The sequence below is a fragment of the Balaenoptera musculus genome, chromosome 13 (assembly GCF_009873245.2).
Source record: "Balaenoptera musculus isolate JJ_BM4_2016_0621 chromosome 13, mBalMus1.pri.v3, whole genome shotgun sequence".
NCBI lineage: Eukaryota > Metazoa > Chordata > Mammalia > Artiodactyla > Balaenopteridae > Balaenoptera > Balaenoptera musculus.
The window spans coordinates 43,468,167-43,488,266 of record NC_045797.1 but is presented as its reverse complement, the minus strand read 5'-3'; the positions used below and the strand labels follow the sequence as shown (position 1 = coordinate 43,488,266).

General features: G+C 38.7%; 1 protein-coding gene across 1 annotated transcript in view; it reads left to right on the top strand.

The window, feature by feature from the left end:
• Positions 1–19,714, top strand: part of CFAP36 (cilia and flagella associated protein 36) — a 32,675-nt gene extending 12,961 nt beyond the window's left edge. The window contains exons 5-10 of the mRNA XM_036873970.1: positions 1,923–2,010; positions 3,709–3,760; positions 15,341–15,443; positions 18,575–18,714; positions 18,909–19,058; positions 19,543–19,714. Coding sequence (XP_036729865.1) covers positions 1,923–2,010; positions 3,709–3,760; positions 15,341–15,443; positions 18,575–18,714; positions 18,909–19,058; positions 19,543–19,644 — 635 coding nt within the window. The 3' untranslated portion in view covers positions 19,645–19,714. The remainder of the gene's footprint in view (positions 1–1,922; positions 2,011–3,708; positions 3,761–15,340; positions 15,444–18,574; positions 18,715–18,908; positions 19,059–19,542) is intronic.
• The last annotated feature ends 386 nt before the right edge of the window (positions 19,715–20,100 follow it).

Genomic DNA, 20,100 nt, shown 5'->3' with positions numbered 1-20,100 from the left:
ACACATATGGCTTATATTAGCAAGGAAGGACGAAGGGAATGATGTGGAATAATGCTGCCGTCAAACCACAGGGTGTGACAGTTTGCTTACATTTAAACATAAACTAATACTTAGTTCTGCCATGAATTTTTAATACTTGTATTTAAGAATTTCACTTAACATAAATCCAGAGGAAAGTACCTTAGAGCAATGTTGATTGTACTCAAAACTGCAGGCTGTTTGCTTATGTGAGAAAAATTCAAAGGCTCTCTGGATTCTGGTTGTATCTCATCAAATAATTTGGGGAAAATGCAAATCAGAGCATTATTTTGATGGTTTTGTTACCGAGTCTAAGCTCGTACTGCTTGCTGCACGACAGGCCAGTAATCGAGAGACAAGTTGTTGGGCTAGTGCCCCCAAAGAACCATCTTGCCTGAGTTAGAATTCAGGCTCATTTTATACTAAAAGGGGAGGGAGTGAAGTCAAACCTTTTCTGGTTCCCATCAGCCTCTGGAGGGGATGTGTTAATTTCTTCCTCCCTGCAGTCATTCACAGATGGGCCTGATCAGAATGTTTCCTGTGAGCTAAACAAAGCTATTTTAGCTTAATGCTCATTACCTGGGAAGCAGGGTTCCCAGAGATGGGCCATTATGTATAATTTAAGCTTATAGGCAACATCCCTTTAGTGATTAACTTGTAATAGAATATAAAAGTGTCTTCCTTATTACAGTTTTGAAGTATTGCATACTGTTGTTTTATTATTTCCTCAGTTTTAAAAATTTTCCATAAAAGATGAATAGGAGAATACTAATTGTATAGCTTTTGACTGAGCAAAAATGCACTTAAGACCAATTTTCTGGTTGTGATACTATACTATAGTTTTGTAAGATGTAACCCTCGGGGGAAACTGGGTAAAGAGTGCATAGCATCTCTCTGTATTGTTTCTTACAACTGCATGTGAACCTGCAATTTTCTCAAAATGACTAGTTTAATTTACAATGCATATAAACATCAGGGGATTAGAATAATAAAGCTACTTTAATTTAGAGCAGATCCAAAATCCCATAGTCATATATGGATAAAGAAATGGAAAGTAAAAATTAGGGGACATGCTGTTAATGTTTTGGGAATATAATAATTATAGATAAAAACAGAACACTTATTACCAGTCTACCTGCTTATCAGGAAGATATAGGTAATAAAGTAAATGAAACCAATGCTTAAAATTGCTTGCCATGAATTACTATTTGCCTTGGGCCAAAGTTGGTACTGCCCTGGTTTATAGTTATTAGCCCAATATTTGAATAGAAGCTCTGAGGGCAGAGGTTGTTTTATTCATCTTTATATTCCCCTTAAGTGCTTAGCACCGTGCTTTTTTGCATGTAGTAAGCGGGGCCCTTTTCAGTAGCATTTGTTGTAGTATGAATGAAGAGTATTAACATGCTGTTTCAATTAATGACGTATTTTATATTTTGTTTTGTAAACTCTTTTCCCATTTAAGGAATACTTTTGAGAGCATAGTTTCATTATTAGGAGCTTATTGATTTCAATGGTATGTCCTGTATAGTATGATTATGGAAGATAATAGCTTAAATATAAGCTATTTATTCTATAAATAGCTTATATTAATTCTATAAATTGCTTATATTAAATATAAGCAATTAATTTCTATTGTCATATATTATTATTGTTATTTTAAATAAGAAATACAAATAATTACCAAGAGTCATTTCTAGGTAAAATTGTGTTTTTTTGGTGGGGCTGATTCCCTAAAAGAAGAAAAAGTTAAAAAGACCATAGTTACAAAGATAATAGCTTAGAACATTTTTTTAAAGTGATAGATCTTAATAAACTTATTTGTACTTCTTGATGAACTAGAATAGTGAAAAATAAGTGTTTCAGTTGAGTTGATATTCTTCTGTATGGTCTTTGGTTTTGAACAGGTGTATTACCTGACTGCTTAACAGATGGTTCTGATGTGGTCAGTGACCTTGAACAGGAAGAGATGAAAATCCTGAGAGAAGTTCTTAGGTATGCTTCTTTAATTATTTTTTGAATGGATCATTAGTAATGTTACAATATGATCTGCATATGTGCTTTTTACCCAAAAAAATACCATGAACTAGTAAAATATCTAAATTCTCTCTTAAAGACTATGAAAATGATTTATCATTTTATTTGTTTATAATTATGTATATATTACATTTCTTAATGGACAGAAAAATTATTTCAGATGACTCATACCAGATCAGCGCAGATGGGAGGGTCTTCCTCCACTCCCATCATGGGAATAGGAAACTAGCCACCAATGGGAACAAGATGCAGTAGACCCAGCCTGATGCCTGGAAGGGCTGTAGTGGCCTGAGATAAGCAGGAAACTCCTTGGCTTCTGGATCTGGGTATTAGAGGAGGCTTATGCCAGGTGTCTCACAGTAGGAGGTTGGACATCCAGACTCCACAGACGAAATAGTTGACTCTTTGCTGGTCTCTTTCTTGCCTCAGTTACGTGATTCTCAGCCAAATGCCTGGCATGGAATGTGCAGCCCACTAAAGGGGCATTTCCCCCCTTGGGCCTGTTGTCCCCTGACCCCTATGGGAGTTTTAGAAGGGAGGGGCAATTGAAACACTTAATATTTAAATCTATGGGAATGTATAGGTTTAAGGCAAAAGGATACCTGCAGCTATTTGTGTCCCCTGCAGAATGGGGCCTTGGCATTTGGTGGCCCTGGCTCTCCACTCTAACCACATACATGACCATCTTCTAGCATCCTGTAGTCCTCCCACCTACCCAACTTGTCCCCAGTTCCAAAGCAGGAGGGAGGTTAGGCAGGATGGTGGTTAGGAGGATGGGCCTAGTGGGGGACTGTGGAAGGAGCTGTAGGACTTTGTGCTGCAGTTCAGGGGATTTGAGTGGTTGTGGGGAGGGAGGCAAGTTTGCGGGTGAACCCCGGCCTTTCCTGCCAGGTCCTCCTTTCCACGGCGAGGGCAAATGGGAGCCTGAGACAACACACAACACCTTGAGTTGAAAGATTTGAAGAGTTAAGGATATTTGGTAATAGGTTTAGAGAACTGGCAGTTTTGACTTGTACTGGTTGCTTCTGTTGGTTGATTGGTGGTTTGAAAACTGATCAGCATTGTGCTTTTAGATTTTACTGTATTTTCTACGGGCGGTGTACTACTGTATAAGCAGTGGAACTTAATCATGAACATGTATGAGAGTTGAATTGACTATTTTCCTAAATCAGACTTGCCTCGGTGAGCAGTTTACAAAAGCTGATAGGGCTTTGGCATAATGGCATCAGGAGAGCTGTGTGGTAGCTCAGATGCCATGGAAAAACTAGAATGAGGGGAGAAATGGATCTTAGGAGGAATGTAACTTGATCTGTCTAAAGAGAGAGATCGAAGTCCATATTCATGAGATTTGTCATTCAGATTTGGGTTTAGGATTTCAAACCTGTTGATCTTTGTTTAGCTAGGGGTCCTTCACATCTCCAGAGGAAATAGGTAAACCTGTATTTTATGTGGCTAACTGTATTACGCTGTTTATGCCTATGTATGTCTTTCTCAGTTGATTGTAAGCTGCTTTAAGTTAAGCCTGATTATTTCCATCTTTGTTTCCAAAATTTCTTGCACATATTGTAAGCTTAGGTTAGCATGTTGCTTGTTGAATATTTGTTCTTTGACCAAAAGAGAAAGTTTACTTTTCTACTTTATTTTTGTATATTTCAGAAAATCGAAAGAAGAATATGACCAGGAGGAAGAAAGAAAGAGTAAAAAGCAGGTGCCTACAAAACATATTAATATAATAGAAATATTTCATTGCTGTTATCCCTTAGGTTTACACCTGGGTTTTCTATTAAAGTTTAAGCTTAGATGGAACGACACAGTTCCTCAGAGTATTCATATTTTCTTGGCAATTCTGAGCATTTATACTTAACTTTATAACTTTATTCACTTTATAATTCATCCAGTGACCTACCTTTTAAATTCCCGATAAAGAATGAGATTGTTCACTCCAAAAAAACTGTATGTAATACCATTCATATTTTGGGGAATTTTTAATAGAAATTCCCCTTAATTTTATGAATAAAAGAAGATTAAGAAAAATATTTTACTTCCCTACTCGCCTTGATTCCTTTACTGTTTTGAAACAGAATCTGCAGTTAATACTGGGGGTCCCCTGTAGACTTTAACATTGCCAGCTTGAAGCAGAATGATTCAGTTTCACATTTCCTGGCATACTCCTCTTTTATTAAGAACTGTTTCCATAAAGGGCCTAATCTTTCCTAAGGATCAATTAAACATGTATCTGGCTGAGGTGAGGGAAGATAATATCTATTTTTTCCTCCCCCCTTTCTAGCTGCTTCTCTTTCCACATTTTCTCAAATCTCCCTGAAGGGAGAGTAAAACCTAATATAAACTAATTCTCAATTGCTTGAAAGTCATTTTCTTTTTTTTCCTTCAATGACTGATACATGCTTGTATCATTTACTATATTTGAAAAAACCTATTTTACTCCAAGGTAACCAATGAAGAGCAAAAGAGAGATGTTTTAGGATTTAGAGGGGATTTGTGTATCTTTGAGTAAATCTCCTTTTAGTAAATGGAGGTGAAATTCATAGATAATAATATTTTTTAATGTAGGAGTATAGAACAGAAACTCATTCAAAACTGCTCTCAGAAGACAGTAATACTGGGAATTTCCTGGTGGTCCAGAGGGTAAGACTTCGCACTTCCACTGCAGGGGGTGCAGGTTTGATCCCTGGTTGGGGAACTAAGATCCCACAGGCCGGGCGATGCGGCCACAGACACACACACAAAAAGACAGTAGTATTGACTTTCTGATTTATATGTAAACTATATCAGGCTTCTTGAATAATAATATGTTTCAGGGCGTATGGTTTTTTTAGACTTCTTTTAATGGAAATTTTCAAACACACAAAAGTAGAGCTGATAATAATTTCAGTCTTCATGTTTCCATCACTCAACATATAGAGGCTTATGATCTAGGTATTCATGAATTACCTGAAAAGTTACATGTGATTGGATTTTCCTGTTTTAAGGAAAAATGAAGTATTCAGTTTACTTAGTTCTTTCCAAGATTTAAATGATCTCTTTGGTTTAAATATAGTATCCCATTTTAGAAATGGAAATACAGGCATATCTCAGAGATGTGTGAGATCGGTTCTAGACTATTGCAATAAAGCGAAGATGGCAATGAAATAAGTCACAAAAGTATTTTGGTTTCCCAGTGCATATAAAGGTTATGTTTACACTATACTGTAGTCTATTAATTGTGCAGTAGCATTATGTCTAAAAAAACAATGTACATACCTTCATTAAAAATTATATTTATTGCTGGGACTTCCCTGGTGGTCCAGAGGTTAAGACTTTGCACTTCCACTGCAGGGGCCGCTGGTTCGATCCCTGGTCGGGGAACTAAGATCCCACATACTGTGTGGTGCGGCCAAAAAGTAAAAAGAAAAAAAATTATTTTAGTGCTAAAAAATGCTAACCATCATCTGAACCTTCAGCAAGCTGTAATCTTTTTGCTGGTGGAGGGCCTTGCCTCGATGTCAATGGCTGCTGACTGACCAGGGTGGTGGTTACTGAAGGTTGGGGTGGATGTGGCAGTTTCTTAAGATAAGACAACAATGAAGTTTGTCGCATTATTTGACTCTTCCTTTCATGAACAATCTCACGGTAGCATGAAGTGCTGTTTGATGGCATTTTACCCACAGTAGAACTTCTTTCAAAATTGGAGTCAGTCTTCTCAAACCTGGCTGCTACTTTATCAACTAAATTTGTGTAATATTCTAAATCCTTTGGTGTCATTTCAATAATCTTCACAGCATCTTCCCCAGGAGCAGATTCCATCTCAAGAAACCACTCTCTTTGCTCATCCATAAGAAGTAACCCCTCATCCATTCAAGTTTTATCATGAGAGTGCACCAATTCAGGCACGTCTTCAGGCTCCACTTCTAATTCTGGTTCTCTTGCTGTTTCCTCCACATCTGCAAAACTTCCTCCACTGAAGTCTTGAAGCCCTCTAAGTCATCCATGAGGGTTGGAATCAATTTCTTCTAAATTCCTGTTAATGTTCATATTTTGACCTCTTTCCATGAATCATGAATGTTCTTAATGGCATCTAGAATTGTGAATCCTTTCCAGAAGGTTTTCAGTTGACTTTGCCCAGATCCATTGGAGAAATCATTATCTATGGCAGCTATAGCCTTACGAAATGTATTGCTTAAAGAAAGAGACTTGAAAGTTGAAATTACTCCTTGATCCATGAGCTGTAGAATGGATGTTGTGTAGCAGGCACGAAAACATGAATCTTGTTGTACACCTCCATCAGAGCTCTTGGGTATCCAGGTGCATTGTCAATGAGTAGTTAATACTTTGAAAGGAATCTTTTTTTTCTGAGGAGTAGATCATAACAGTGGGCTTCAAATATTCAGTAAACCATGTTGTAAACAGATGTGCTGTCATCCGGCTTTGTTGTTCCATTGATAGAGCACAAGGAGAGTAGATTTAGCATAATTCTTAAGGGCCTTATGATGTTCAGAATGGTAAATGAGCATTGGCTTCAACTTCAAGTCACCAGCTGCATTAGCCTCTAATAAGAGAACCTGTCCTTTGAAGCTTTAAAGCCAGGCACTGACTTACCCTCTCCAGCTAGGAAAGTCCTATATGGCCTCTTCTTCCAGTAGTAGGCTGTTTCATTTGCATTGAAAATCTGTTGTTTAGTGTAGCCACCTTCATTAATTTTGTTAGTGAGATCTTCTGGATAGCTTGCTGCAGCTTCTGCATAAGCACTTGCTGCCTTATCCTGTACTTTTGTGTTACAGAGACAGCTTCTTTCCTTCAGCCTCATGAACCACCCTCTGCTAGCTTCAGCCTCTTCTTCTGCATCTTCCTCACCTCTCTCAGCCTTCATAGAACTGAAGAGAGTTAAAGGCTTGCTCTGGATTAGGCTTTGGCTTAAGGGAGCATTGTGGCTGGTTTGATCTTTTATCCACACCACTAAGAGTTTCTCCATATCAGCAATAAGGCTGTTTCGCTTTCTTATCATTCATGTGTTCACTGGATTATCACTTTTAATTTCCTTCAAGAGCTTTTCCTTTGCATTCACAACTTGGCTAACTGTTTGGTACAAGAGGCCTAATCTTTGGCCTATCTCAGCTTCCTTTTTTCTTTTCTTAACATCTTTATTGGAGTATAATTGCTTTACAATGGTGTGTTAGTTTCTGCTTTATAACAAAGTGAATCAGTTATACATATACATATATCCCCATATCTCTTCCCTCTTGCGTCTCCCTCCCTCCCACCTTCCCTATCCCACCCCCGTAGGTGGTCACAAAGCACCGAGCTGATCTCCCTGTGCTATGCAGCTGCTTCCCACTAGCTATCGATTTTACATTTGGTAGTGTATATATGTCCATGACACTCTCCCACTTTGTCCCAGCTTACCCTTCCCCCTCCCTGTGTCCTCAAGTCCATTCTCTAGTAGGTCTGCGTCTTTATTCCCATCCTGCCCCTAGGTTCTTCATGACCACTTTTTTTTTTTTAGATTCCATATATATGTGTTAGCATATGGTATTTGTTTTTCTCTTTCTGACTTACTTCACTCTGTATGACAGACTCTAGGTCCATCCACCTCACTAGAAATAACTCAATTTCATTTCTTTTTATGGCTGAGTAATATTCCATTGTATATATGTGCCACATCTTCTTTATCCATAAATCTGTTGATGGACACTTAGGTTGCTTCCATGTCCTGGCTATTGTAAATAGAGCTGCAATGAACATTATGGTACATGACTCTTTTTGAATTATGGTTTCTCAGGGTATATGCCCAGTAGTGGGATTGCTTGGTCATATGGTAGTTCTATTTTAGTTTTTTAAGGAACCTCCATACTGTTCTCCATAGTGGCTGTATCAATTTACATTCCCACCAAACAGTGCAAGAGTGTTCCCTTTCCTCCACACCCTCTCCAGCATTATTGTTTGTAGATTTTTTGATGATGGCCATTCTGACTGGTGTGAGGTGATACCTCATTGTAGTTTTGATTTGCATTTCCCTAATGATTAATGATGTTGAGCATTCTTTCATGTGTTTGCTGGCAATCTGTATATCTTCTTTGGAGAATGTCTATTTAGGTCTTCTGCCCATTTTTGGATTGGGTTGTTTGTTTTTTTGATATTGAGCTGCATGAGCTGCTTGTAAATTTTGGAGATTAATCCTTTGTCAGTTTCTTCATTTGCAAATATTTTTTCTCATTCTGAGGGTTGTTTTTTCATCTTGTTTATGGTTTCCTTTGCTGTGCAAAAGCTTTTAACTTTCATTAGGTCCCATTTGTTTATTTTTGTTTTTATTTCCATTTCTCTAGGAGGTGGGCCAAAAGGATCTTGCTGTGATTTATGTCATAGAGTGTTCTGCCTATGTTTTCCTCTAAGGGTTTTATAGTGTCTGGCCTTACATTTAGGTCTTTAATCCATTTTGAGTTTATTTTTGTGTATGGTGTTAGGGAGTGTTCTCATTTCATTCTTTTACATGTAGCTGTCCCGTTTTCCCAGCACCACTTACTGAAGAGGCTGTCTTTTCTCCATTGTATGTTCCTGCCTCCTTTATCAAAAATAAGGTGACCATATGTGCGTGGGCTTATCTCTGGGCTTTCTATCCTGTTCCATTGATCTATATTTCTGTTTTTGTGTCAGTACCATACTGCCTTGATTACTGTAGCATTGTAGTATACTCTGAAGTCAGGGAGCCTGATTCCTCCAGCTCTGTTTTTCTTTCTCAAGATTGCTTTGGCTATTCGGGGTCTTTTGTGTTTCCATACAAATTGTGAAATTTTTTGTTTTAGTTCCGTGAAAAACGCCATTGGTAGTTTGATAGGGATTGCATTGAATCTGTAGATTGCTCTGGGTAGTATAGTCATTTTCACAATGTTGATTCTTCCAATGCAAGAACATGGTATATCTCTCCATCTGTTTGTATCATCTTTAATTTCTTTCATCAGTGTCTTATAGTTTTCTGCATACAGGTCTTCTGTCTCCTTAGGTAGGTTTATTCCTAGGTATTTTATTCTTTTTGTTGCAATGGTAAATGGGAGTGTTTCCTTAATTTCTCTTTCAGATTTTTCATTGTTAGTGTATAGGAATGCAAGAGCTTTCTGTGCATTAATTTTGTATCCTGCTACTTTACCGAATTCATTGATTAGCTCTAGTAGTTTTCTGGTAGCATCTTTAGGATTCTCTGTGTATAGTATCATGTCATCTGCAAACAGTGACAGTTTTACTTCTTCTTTTCCAATTTGGATTCCTTTTATTTCTTTATCTTCTCTGATTGCTGTGGCTAAAACTTCCAAAGCAATGTTGAAAAATAGTGGTGAGAGTGGGCAACCTTGTCTTGTTCCTGATCTTAGAGGAAATGGTTTCAGTTTTTCACCATTGAGGACGATGTTGGCTGTGGGTTTGTCATATATGGCCTTTATTATGTTGAGGTAAGTTCCCTCTATGCCTGCTTTCTGGAGTGTTGTTATCATAAGTGGGTGTTGAATTTTGTTGAAAGCTTTTTCTGCATCTATTGGGATGATCGTATGGTGTTTATTCTTCAGTTTGTTAATATGGTGTATCACATTGATTGATTTGTGTATATTGAAGAATCCTTGCATTCCTGGGATAAACCCCACTTGATCATGGTGTATGATCCTTTTAATGTGCTGTTGGATTCTGTTTGCTATTATTTTGTTGGGGATTTTTGCATCTATGTTCATCAGTGACATTGGCCTATAGTTTTCTTTCTTTGTGACATCTTTGTCTGGTTTTGGTGTCAGGGTGATGGTGGCCTCGTAGAATGAGTTTAGGAGTGTTCCTCTCTCTGCTATATTTTGGAAGAGTTTGAGAAGGATAGGTGTTAGCTCTTCTCTACATGTTTGATAGAATTTGCCTGTGAAGCCCTCTGGTCCTGGGCTTTTGTTTGTTGGAAGATTTTTAATCACAGTCTCAATTTCAATGCTTGTGATTGGTCTGTTTATATTTTCTATTTCTTCTTGGTTCAGTCTCGGAAGGTTGTGCTTGTCTAAGAATTTGTGCATTTCTTCCAGGTTGTCCATTTTATTGGCATAGAGTTGCTTGTAGTAATCTTTCATGATTCTTTGTATTTCTGCAGTGTCAGTTGTTATGTCTCCTTTTTCATTTCTAATTCTGTTGGTTTGAGTCATCTTCCTCTTTTTCTTGATGAATCTGGCTAATGGTTTATCAATTTTGTTTATCTTCTCCAAGAACCAGCTTTTAGTTTTATTGATCTTTGCTATTGTTTCCTTCATTTCTTTTTCATTTTTTTCTTATCTGACCTTTATGATTTCTTTCCTTCTGCTAACTTTGGGGTTTTTTTGTTCTTCTTTCTCTAATTGCTTTAGGTGTAAGGTTAGGTTGTTTATTTGAGATGTTTTTTGTTGCTTAGGGTAGGAGTGTATTGATGTAAATTTCCCTCTTAGAACTGCTTTTGCTGCATCCCATAGGTTTTGCGTCGTCGTGTTTTCATTGTCATTTGTTTCTAGGTATTTTTTGATTTCTTCAGTGATCTCTTGGTTATTAAGTAGTGTATTGTTTAGCCTCCATGTGTTTGTATTTTTTACAGATTTTTTCCTGTAATTGATATCTAGTCGCGAAGCGTTGTGGTCGGAAAAGATACTTGATACGATTTCAGTTTTCTTAATTTTACGAAGGCTTGATTTGTGACCCAAGATATGATCTATCCTGGAGAATGTTCCATGAGCACTTGAGAAGAAAGTGTATTCTGTTGTTTTTGGATGGACTATCCTATAAATATCAGTTAAGTCCATCTTGTTTAATGTGTCATTTAAAGCTTGTGTTTCCTTATTTATTTTCATTTTGGATGATCTGTCCATTGGTGAAAGTGGGGTGTTAAAGTCCGCTACTATGATTGTTTTACTGTCGATTTCCCCTTTTATGGCTGTTAGTATTTGCCTTATGTATTGAGGTGCTCCTATGTTGGGTGCATAAATATTTACAATTGTTATATCTTCTTCTTGGATTGATCCCTTGATCATTATGTAGTGTCCTTCTTTGTCTCTTGTAATAGTCTTTGTTTTAAAGTCTATTTTGCCTGATGTGAGAATTGCTACTCCAGCTTTCTTTTGATTTCCATTTGCATGGAATATCTTTTTCCATCCCCTCACTTTCAGTCTGTATGTGTCCCTAGGTCTGAAGTGGGTCTCTTGTAGGCAGCATATATACGGGTCTTGTTTTTGTACCCATTCAGCCGGTCTATGTCTTTTGGTTGGAGCATTTAATCTATTTACATTTAAGGTAATTATCGATATATATGTTCCTGTTACCATTTTCTTAATTGTTTTGGGTTTGTTTTTGTAGGTCTTTTCCTTCTCTTTTGTTTCCTGCCCAGAGAAGTTCCTTTTGCATTTGTTGTGAAGCTGGTTTGGTGGTGCTGAATTCTCTCAGCTTTTGCTTGTCTGTAAAGGTTTTAATTTCTCCATCAAATCTGAATGAGATCCGTGCCGGGTAGAGTAATCTTGGTTGTAGGTTTTTCCCTTTCATCACTTTAAATATGTCCTGCCACTCCCTCCTGGCTTGCAGAGTTTCTGCTGAAAGATCAGCTGTTAACCTTATGGGGATTCCCTTGTATGTTATTTGTTGTTTTTCCCTTGCTGCTTTTAATATTTTTTCTTCGTATTTAATTTTTGATAGTTTGATTAATATGTGTCTTGGCATGTTTCTCCTTGGATTCATCCTGTATGGGACTCTCTGCGCTTTCTGGACTTGATTAACTATTTTCTTTCCCATATTAGGGAAGTTTTCAACTATAATCTCTTCAAATATTTTTTCAGTCCCTTTCTTTTTCTCTTGTTTTTCTGGGACCCCTATACTTCGAATGTTGGTGTGTTTAATGTTGTCCCAGAGGTTTCTGAGGCTGTCCTCAATTCTTTTCATTCTTTTTTCCTTATGCTGCTCTGTAGTAGTTATTTCCACTATTTTATCTTCCAGGTCACTTATCCGTTCTTCTGCCTCAGTTATTCTGCTACTGATCCCTTCTAGAGTATTTTTAATTTCATTTATTGTGTTGTTCATCATTGTTTGTTTGCTCTTTAGTTCTTCTAGTTCCTTGTTAAACGTTTCTTGTATTTTTTCCATTCTGTTTCCAAGATTATGGATCATCTTTACTATCATTATTCTGAATTCTTTTTCAGGTAGACTGCCTATTTCCTCTTCATTTGTTTGGTCTGGTGGGTTTTTACCTTACTCCTTCATCTGCTGTGTGTTTCTCTGTCTTCTCATTTTGCTTAACTTACTGTGTTTGGGGTCTCCTTTTCGCAGGCTGCAGGTTCATCATTCCCATTGTTTTTGGTGTCTGCCCCCAGTGGCTAAGGTTGGTTCAGTGGGTTGTGGAGGCTTCCTGGTGGAGTGGACTGGTACCTGTGTTCTGGTGGATGAGACTGGATCTTGTCTTTCTAGTGGTCAGGTCCGAGTCTGCTGGTGTGTTTTGGGGTGTCTGTGACCCTATTATGATTTTAGGCAGCCTCTCTGCTAATGGGTGGGATTGTGTTCCTGTCTTGCTAGTTATTTGGCATAGCGTGTCTAGCACTGTAGCTTGCTTGTCGTTGAGTGGAGCTGGGTCTTGGCGTTGAGATGGAGATCTCTAGGAGAGCTCTCGCCGATTGATATTACGTGGAGCTGGGAGGTCTCTGGTGGGCCAGTGTCCTGAACTCGGCTCTCCCACCTCAGAGGCACAGGCCTGACACCCGGCCGGAGCACCAAGACCCTGTCATCCACATGGCTCAGAATAAAAGGTAGAAAGAGAGAAAGAAAGAAAGAAAGAAAGAAAGAAAGAAAGAAAGAAAGAAAGAAAGAAAGAAAGAAAAAAATTTAAAAAAATATAAAATAAAGTTACTAAAATAAAAAATAATTTAAAAAAAGTAATAAAAAAAAAGAGAGAAGAGAACAACCAAACCAAAAAACAAATCTACTAATGATAACAAGTGCTAAAAACTATACTAAAAAAACCCCCCAAAAACCGGACAGACAGAACCGTAGGACAAATGGTAAAATCACAGCTATACAGACAAAATCACACACAGAAGCATCTGCATACACACTCAGAAAAAGAAAAAAGGAAAAAAAAAAATCGTTGCTCCCAAAGTCCACTGCCTCAATTTGGGATGATTCTTTGTCTATTCAAGTATTCCACAGATGCAGGGTACATCAAGTTGATCGTGGAGATTTAATCCACTGCTCCTGAGGCTGCTGGGAGTGATTTTCCTTTCTCTTCTTTGTTCGCACAGCTCCTGGGGTTCAGCTTTGGATTTGGACCCGCCTCTGCATGTAGGTTGCCTGAGGGCGTCTGTTCCAGGTCAGGCAGGTCGGGGTTAAAGGAGTAGCTGAGTCGGGGGCTCTGGCTCGCTCAGGCCGGGTTGGGGGAGGGAGGGGTACAGATGCGGGGCGAGCCTGTGGCGGCGGAGGCCAGCATGACGTTGCACCAGCCCGAGGCGCGCCGTGCGTTCTCCTGGGGAAGTTGTCCCTGGATCACGGGAGCCTGGCCGTGGCGGGCTGCACCGGCTCCCAGGAGGGGCGGTGTGGATAGTGACCTGTGCTCGCACACAGGCTTCTTGGTGGCGGCAGCAGCAGCCTTAGCGTCTCAGGCCCGTCTCTGGGGTCCGCGCTGATAGCCGCGGCTCGCGCCCGTCTCTGGAGCTCGTTTAGGCGGCGCTCTGAATTCCCTCTCCTCGCGCACCAGGAAACAAAGAGGCAAGAAAAAGTCTCTTGCCTGTTTGGCAGCTCCAGACCTTTTCCCGGACTCCCTCCCGGCTAGCTGTGGTGCGCTAACCCCTTCAGGCTGTGTTCACGCCGCCAACCCCAGTCCTCTCCCTGCGATCCGACGGAAGCTGAGCCTCAGCTCCCAGCCCCGCCCGCCCCGATGGGGGAGCAGACAGGCCTCTCCGGCTGGTGAGTGCTGCTCGGCACCGCTCCTCTGTGTGGGAATCTCTCTGCTTTGCCCTCCGCACCCCTGTGGCTGCGCTCTCCTCCATGGCTCCGAAGCTTACCCCCTCCGCCACCCGCAGTCTCCGCCCACGAAGGGGCTTCCTAGTGTGTGGAAACCTTTCCTCCTTCACAGCTCCCTCCCACTGGTGCAGGTCCCGTCCCTATTCTTTTGTCTCTGTTTTTTCTTTTGCCCTACCCAAGTACGTGGGGAGTTCTTGCCTTTTGGGAGGTCTGAGGTCTTCTGCCAGCGTTCAGTAGGTGTTCTGTAGGAGCTGTTCCACATGTAGATGTATTTCTGATGTATTTGTGGGGAGGAAGGTGATCTCCACGTCTTACTCTTCCGCCATCTTGAAGGTCTCTCCTATCTCAGCTTTCGTCATGCCTTCCTTACTAAGCTTAATCATTTCTAGCTTTTGATTTAAATTGAGAGACCCGTGATTCTTCCTTTCACTTGAACAGTTAGAGGTCACTGTAGGGTTATTAATTGGCCTAATTTTAACATTCTTGTGTCTCAGGGAATAGGGAGGTCTGAGGAGAGGGAGAGAAATGAGGGGACAACTGGTCGGTGGTGCAGTTAGAGCACACACAACTTTCATCTATCAAGTTTCACCGTCTTACATGGGTGTGGTTTGTGGTGCCCCCAAACAGTTACAATAATAACATCAAAGATTACTGATCCCGGATCACCATAACAATTATAATAATGAAAATGTTTGAAATATTGCAAGAATTACCAAAATGTGACACAGAGACATGAAGTGAGCAATGCTGTTGGAAAAATGGCGCCAATAGACTTGCTTGATGCAGAGTTGCCACAAACCTTCAATTTGTAAAAAAACGCGATGTCTGTGAAACAGAATAAATTGAAGTGCAATAAAATGAGGTATACCTGTAAACCAGTTTGTGGCTGCTTCAGGCATATCATAGTAGTGGTATTATTATTATTATATTTTTTAGATTATTTTAAGTGAAAAAGCACCTTATAAATCAGTGATTTTATTTCTGTTAGAGTATTTCTTGGTGTCTTGGTCAAGGTCACATGACTAGTAAGAGTGAAGCCTAGGTTTGAACTCGCTTCTTTCTGAATCCAAAGTCTTAACCAAACTAGTTATTCTTAGCGCTGTATGATTGGAAATGAGAATGTTTACCTACCTCAAAAAGTAGAAGATAAAAAATGGTGGAAACATCTTAAAAACTTTGGAAAAATAGAATCTCTGATTTATTATCCATTCAGTAGACAATAATTTTTTAAACTAATGTGTATGAATCCCTTAAGTAGTGAATTATTCAGAATTAATCTAAAGTATTTTTAAAATTGTATTGTTGATTCCTGAAGCTATCAGAGGCTAAAACAGAAGAGCCTCCGATACATGCCAATGAAACTGCAAAAATGAATAATTCCCAAGGGGATGGTGAACATTTTGCACACCCACCCTCAGGTAAGGTTGAAATGTACTGAAATTTCTGAATAATATGAATACATAAACACTGTAAAGAGTGTTAGTTTCTCATTCATACTTCACCCTCAAAAATCCTGTGAGGGAGTCTTGAATGGCCATTGGTATTTAATGTTGTTTGTGAATTTAGCTGAAGAGGTTGCTTGTAGGAGATAGCTGACAGAGAGGGTGTAGCCCCCAAATTTCTAAGTGAAGCTTGGAACCCAGAGCCGTGATCAAAATTCCTTGGGGAAGCCCCCAGCCTTTATGCCATGACTACAGCATTCAAGGTATGTTCACATAACATTTGGTACTCTCTTCCTTGACCATAATTCCATGGTGTTTGAGAGTTAGAAGCTGAACAGGGAAAGATAATATTAACTTATTTTCCTAGTGAATTAAAACACAATTAGAAAATAACAGGTAGCCAATTTATTCAGAAGTTTAGTCAGAAACTATTGTTGAAACCAAAATTGATGAGAATCCTTGTGGGAAATGTTAGTGGATGATCTTGTTCACTATGTGGCAAATCATTTTCAATATATGTATTGTGATTTCCTGTATAAGAAGACAGGTAATTCTGAAACAGAACTTGAATCATGATCATGAATTTAGTTCATTTTTATTATGGATTTCTATGGTTTTTAGGTGCATGTCCTTTTATCAATTAAAAAAACCCGTAACTCTGTGAGGTAGATATTATGGTCCTTATTTTTCTTTTATTTTTTTAAAACAAGAAATTCAAGGAACTTGAGTGAGGTCCAAAATCACTGAGCTCTTAAATAGTGAAACTGTGACTTACCTTGGTCTTCTGACTCCAAATCTTGTGTTTTTCTACACTTTGTAGAAGTTTTATAATTGAGATAGATAGGTTTGATGTTTATCCACTGTTTTAAGGAACTAAATGCTTAGTTGATAAAACAATGGGGCATATGAAACAGAAGCAGGTTTATGAAGTTATCTGGCTTTTTCCTTCCTAGCAAATCTAATAATTTCTTTTCTTTTTTCATATTCTGCAGGTTCTGAGTAGAATAACCTCATTTGAATTATGTCTGTGAAAGCACCTGCTTTAGATTTGTTTGAGCGCTTTTAAAATTTGCTGGCCCAAATTTAGCTTTTTTTTTTTATATAGACCTAAGTACATATACTGTTCTAATCTTGTGTCTGACATAATTTGAATACAGTTGCTTATCTGACTATTAAGTGAAAGTATTATAGAAAACTTAATCTCAAGCCATTTGTAACTCAATTATGCACATTAGTGGTAGAGAAACTGGCAGATAATTTCAAAAGTAATGATTTTAATTTTTAAAAACTATTCTATTTTTTTAAAAAAGTGAGTATATCTAATATTACGGGCAATCACTGCATACAAAGTGCCCATGAGAAAGGCCTAATGTGGGAGGAATCATAAAGGTGTCTGACCTCCTGCTTATCCCTTTGCTCATGTCTTTCCCTGGTTCCTGCTGGAAATGGATAGCATCTGTTCTCAGATTGATGCAGGGTTGCCAGTGATGAGATGATCTTTCTTTAAGCTAGCTGGCTTTCCGATTCTCCATTCTTAGAAATCAGAGAAGTTAAGTATTTTGGCTTCAGGTACTTTTCTCTCTAGGTCCAAGTTAGAATATAAAAGGTGTTCATAACCAACAAACTCAAGGAACTGTCCAGAGCAAGTACATGAATTGAATATAAATGTTTATGTGCCTGGGATTCCCCCCTTCTCAGAATTTTACTGTCTCGTCCCGAGCTCTGTGGTTCCATATTTGGGGGCTAAGCCCTCCACTGCTTAAAGTCACCATCATGTGAACGGCATGTTTAACTTTGTCTGCATATGTTGACCAACTTGTTGAAGCTCATCTTCATTTCTGTTTAAGTTAGTTCTGAGCTCCCTGTCTGGGTTGGTTGGACTGTTAGCAGCAGCCTCATCTCTTCCATGGAGACTTCCCTTTCTGTCCAAGAGCCTGAAGAGCTTTTCTTCTTCTAACCTCCCTGGCACTGCAGTCAGTCCACTCACCCTGTGCTAAAGCAGTGATCCTTGGGCAAGTTTCTTGCTCCTGCAAAGTTCTATTTCTGGTTTTACTGTGCTGGATTTTTAATCATTTAGAGACATGAATATCATGTTCTCCCATGATGCTTTTAGTTCTTGGCATCATTTTTATGTGTCTTTGCTTGTCTCACCAGCTGTCTTTCATAGTCCATGTATTACAGTGAAAATGTTTTATCTTAAAAAACCCCCACCTTATCTTATAATAAAAAATGTCTCAGAAAAGCAATTAGCATGTTAATCCTGTCTCTTGGCACAGTTACCAAATAACTGGAAGGTATTGAGTATTGAGTACTCATGTTATATCCGCTTCCAAGTTCTACTTACTGTATTTATTTATGTAGTTTTTTACATCTTTATTGGAGTATAATTGCTTTATAATGTTGTGTTCGTTTCTGCTGTACAACAAAGTGAATCAGCTCTATGTATACATATATCCCCATATCCCCTCCCTGTTGAGTCTCCCTCCCAACCCTTCCTATCCCACCCCTCTAGGTCATCACGAAGCATCAAGCTGATCTCCCTGTTCTACTTACTTTAAAATCTTTAAATATGTTAGTAGGTTTATAGTTATCTTCAGTATGTACTACAAATTATTGATATTACTGGCAGTTATTCCTCCAATACAAAAAATTATAGCTTTATAGTAATTGTTCTGAAAATATAAGGTCACTTAACAGTTTTTGCCTGCAAGCAAAAGTTTGAAAGCCAATTACATTGTTAGTAAGGGATTTTAGTGCACTGTTTATTTGGCTTGTATGGCAACCTTGTATTACATTTTACTGTACTTCTAATCTTTAGACAAGAATTATATCTTTTTGTAGCTATAGTACCAAACAGCAGGAGCTTGGTATTTGTTGAAATGTCATTATTCACAAGAACTGTAGTTCAAGCTCCTTGAGGACAGAGACCACATTTATTGTTCTCGCCCAGTGCCTAGCACAATGTAGGCACTGAACCAATGCATGCTGAGTGAATGAATATGAGAAAGACCCAAGTATTATTACCACTAGCTCATTTTGGTGAACCTAGTGTAATAACTTAATATTTCTTATAATATTCTAATTGGTCTGTGTCTGATTACTGCCAGAAGTTAAAGTGCATTTTGCTGATCAGTCAGCACAACCTTTGACAAGAAAGCTGGAAATGTTGCCTGAAAGTTCCTCCCTCCCACAAAAAGACCTGAAGATTCCTGGCTTTGAACATGCAAACATTGAGGGACCAATAGCAGTAAGTAAAAAATATTACTTTTTAAGAACTATGAGCAAAATGATAAAGTACTAGGAACAAACAATGTAAACTGCCATGCACACTTGGCTTTTGTTGCGGTCTTGAACTCAAACTTCTAATTTAATCAGTCAGTGGGTATCTGTGCCACTTATGCAGACTTTATTTTAAATAGTTCCTTCTCTTATTTGACCCAGAATTTATCAACACTTGGAACAGAAGAGCTCCGGCAACGAGAACACTATCTGAAGCAGAAGAGAGATAAGTTGATGTCCATGAGAAAGGATATGAGGACTAAGCACATACAAAATTCGGAGCAGAAAGGAAAACCTGCTGGGGAGGCAGAGGTATGGCTAGCTCTAGTATGTGAAAATTTGCAAATCTACGGGTGGGATTCTCCAAGTCAGCATATGTGCTCTTGTAGATCTATTCATATTAACCTCCCTGTTAGTGTAGCACCTGCTAATAAGTCTTTTCTAGGCAGTGAGATGGTTGTGATAGGAGGATTTTGTGACGTACAAATGATAGCAGTTTTATGATTCTTTACTTGCCCTGCTCTGAGCACTGAAGGGTCAGCCGTCTGTTTTACCTGAGCCTTTTGAAATATTTTATCATAGAGCAGCATCAGTACCCTAGCCACCACCTCTTAAAAGGCTTCCCCAAGAGATTTTTACAAAGAAGAGATTTAGGGAACTCAGTCCACGTGTGGCTTTTTTTTTAAATTTACTGAATGTTCTAATATTTGTTCAAGGCAGTATGTTAGGAGTTTTAGAAAATGAACCCATCTTATACTACTGTAGCCAATTTTTTTTTCTTTTATTTTTTTTTAAGGAAATGACAGAGAAACCAGAAATGACAGCAGAGGAGAAGCAAACATTACTAAAGAGGAGATTGCTTGCAGAGAAACTTAAAGAAGAAGTTATTAATAAGTAATTTTAAGAACAATTTAGCAAAGCAGTAGTTCAAAATTTCTTAAAAATAAATTATTCAATCCTTAAACAGAGCCTGTTAGTTTCAAATACTTGTGTTTGTAAATGCAAATATAACCTTATTGTTACTATTTTATTACACATTTGAGGTAAAGGGTGGCGGGGAAGGCAGTTACTTATGCTGACCAGTTCAATACAAATTTCTGAATAATGTTCTCTCATGGAGAGAAGGTATAGAAAGCTAACAGTGCATTCATTCATTCATTCATTGTTTGTGCTAAGCATTGTGTTGCATGCTAAGGATACAGTAGCCTAGTAGATCAACAGGGTCCCTGCTTTCATGGGGCCAGTGAAGAGCCAAGTGTTTGTTCGAAGGGAAAAGGGCAGTGTTTTATCATAAACAGGGTCCTGCAGCTGTCAGTATGGCTAGCATACAGACAGAATGAGGGGAGAGAGTTAG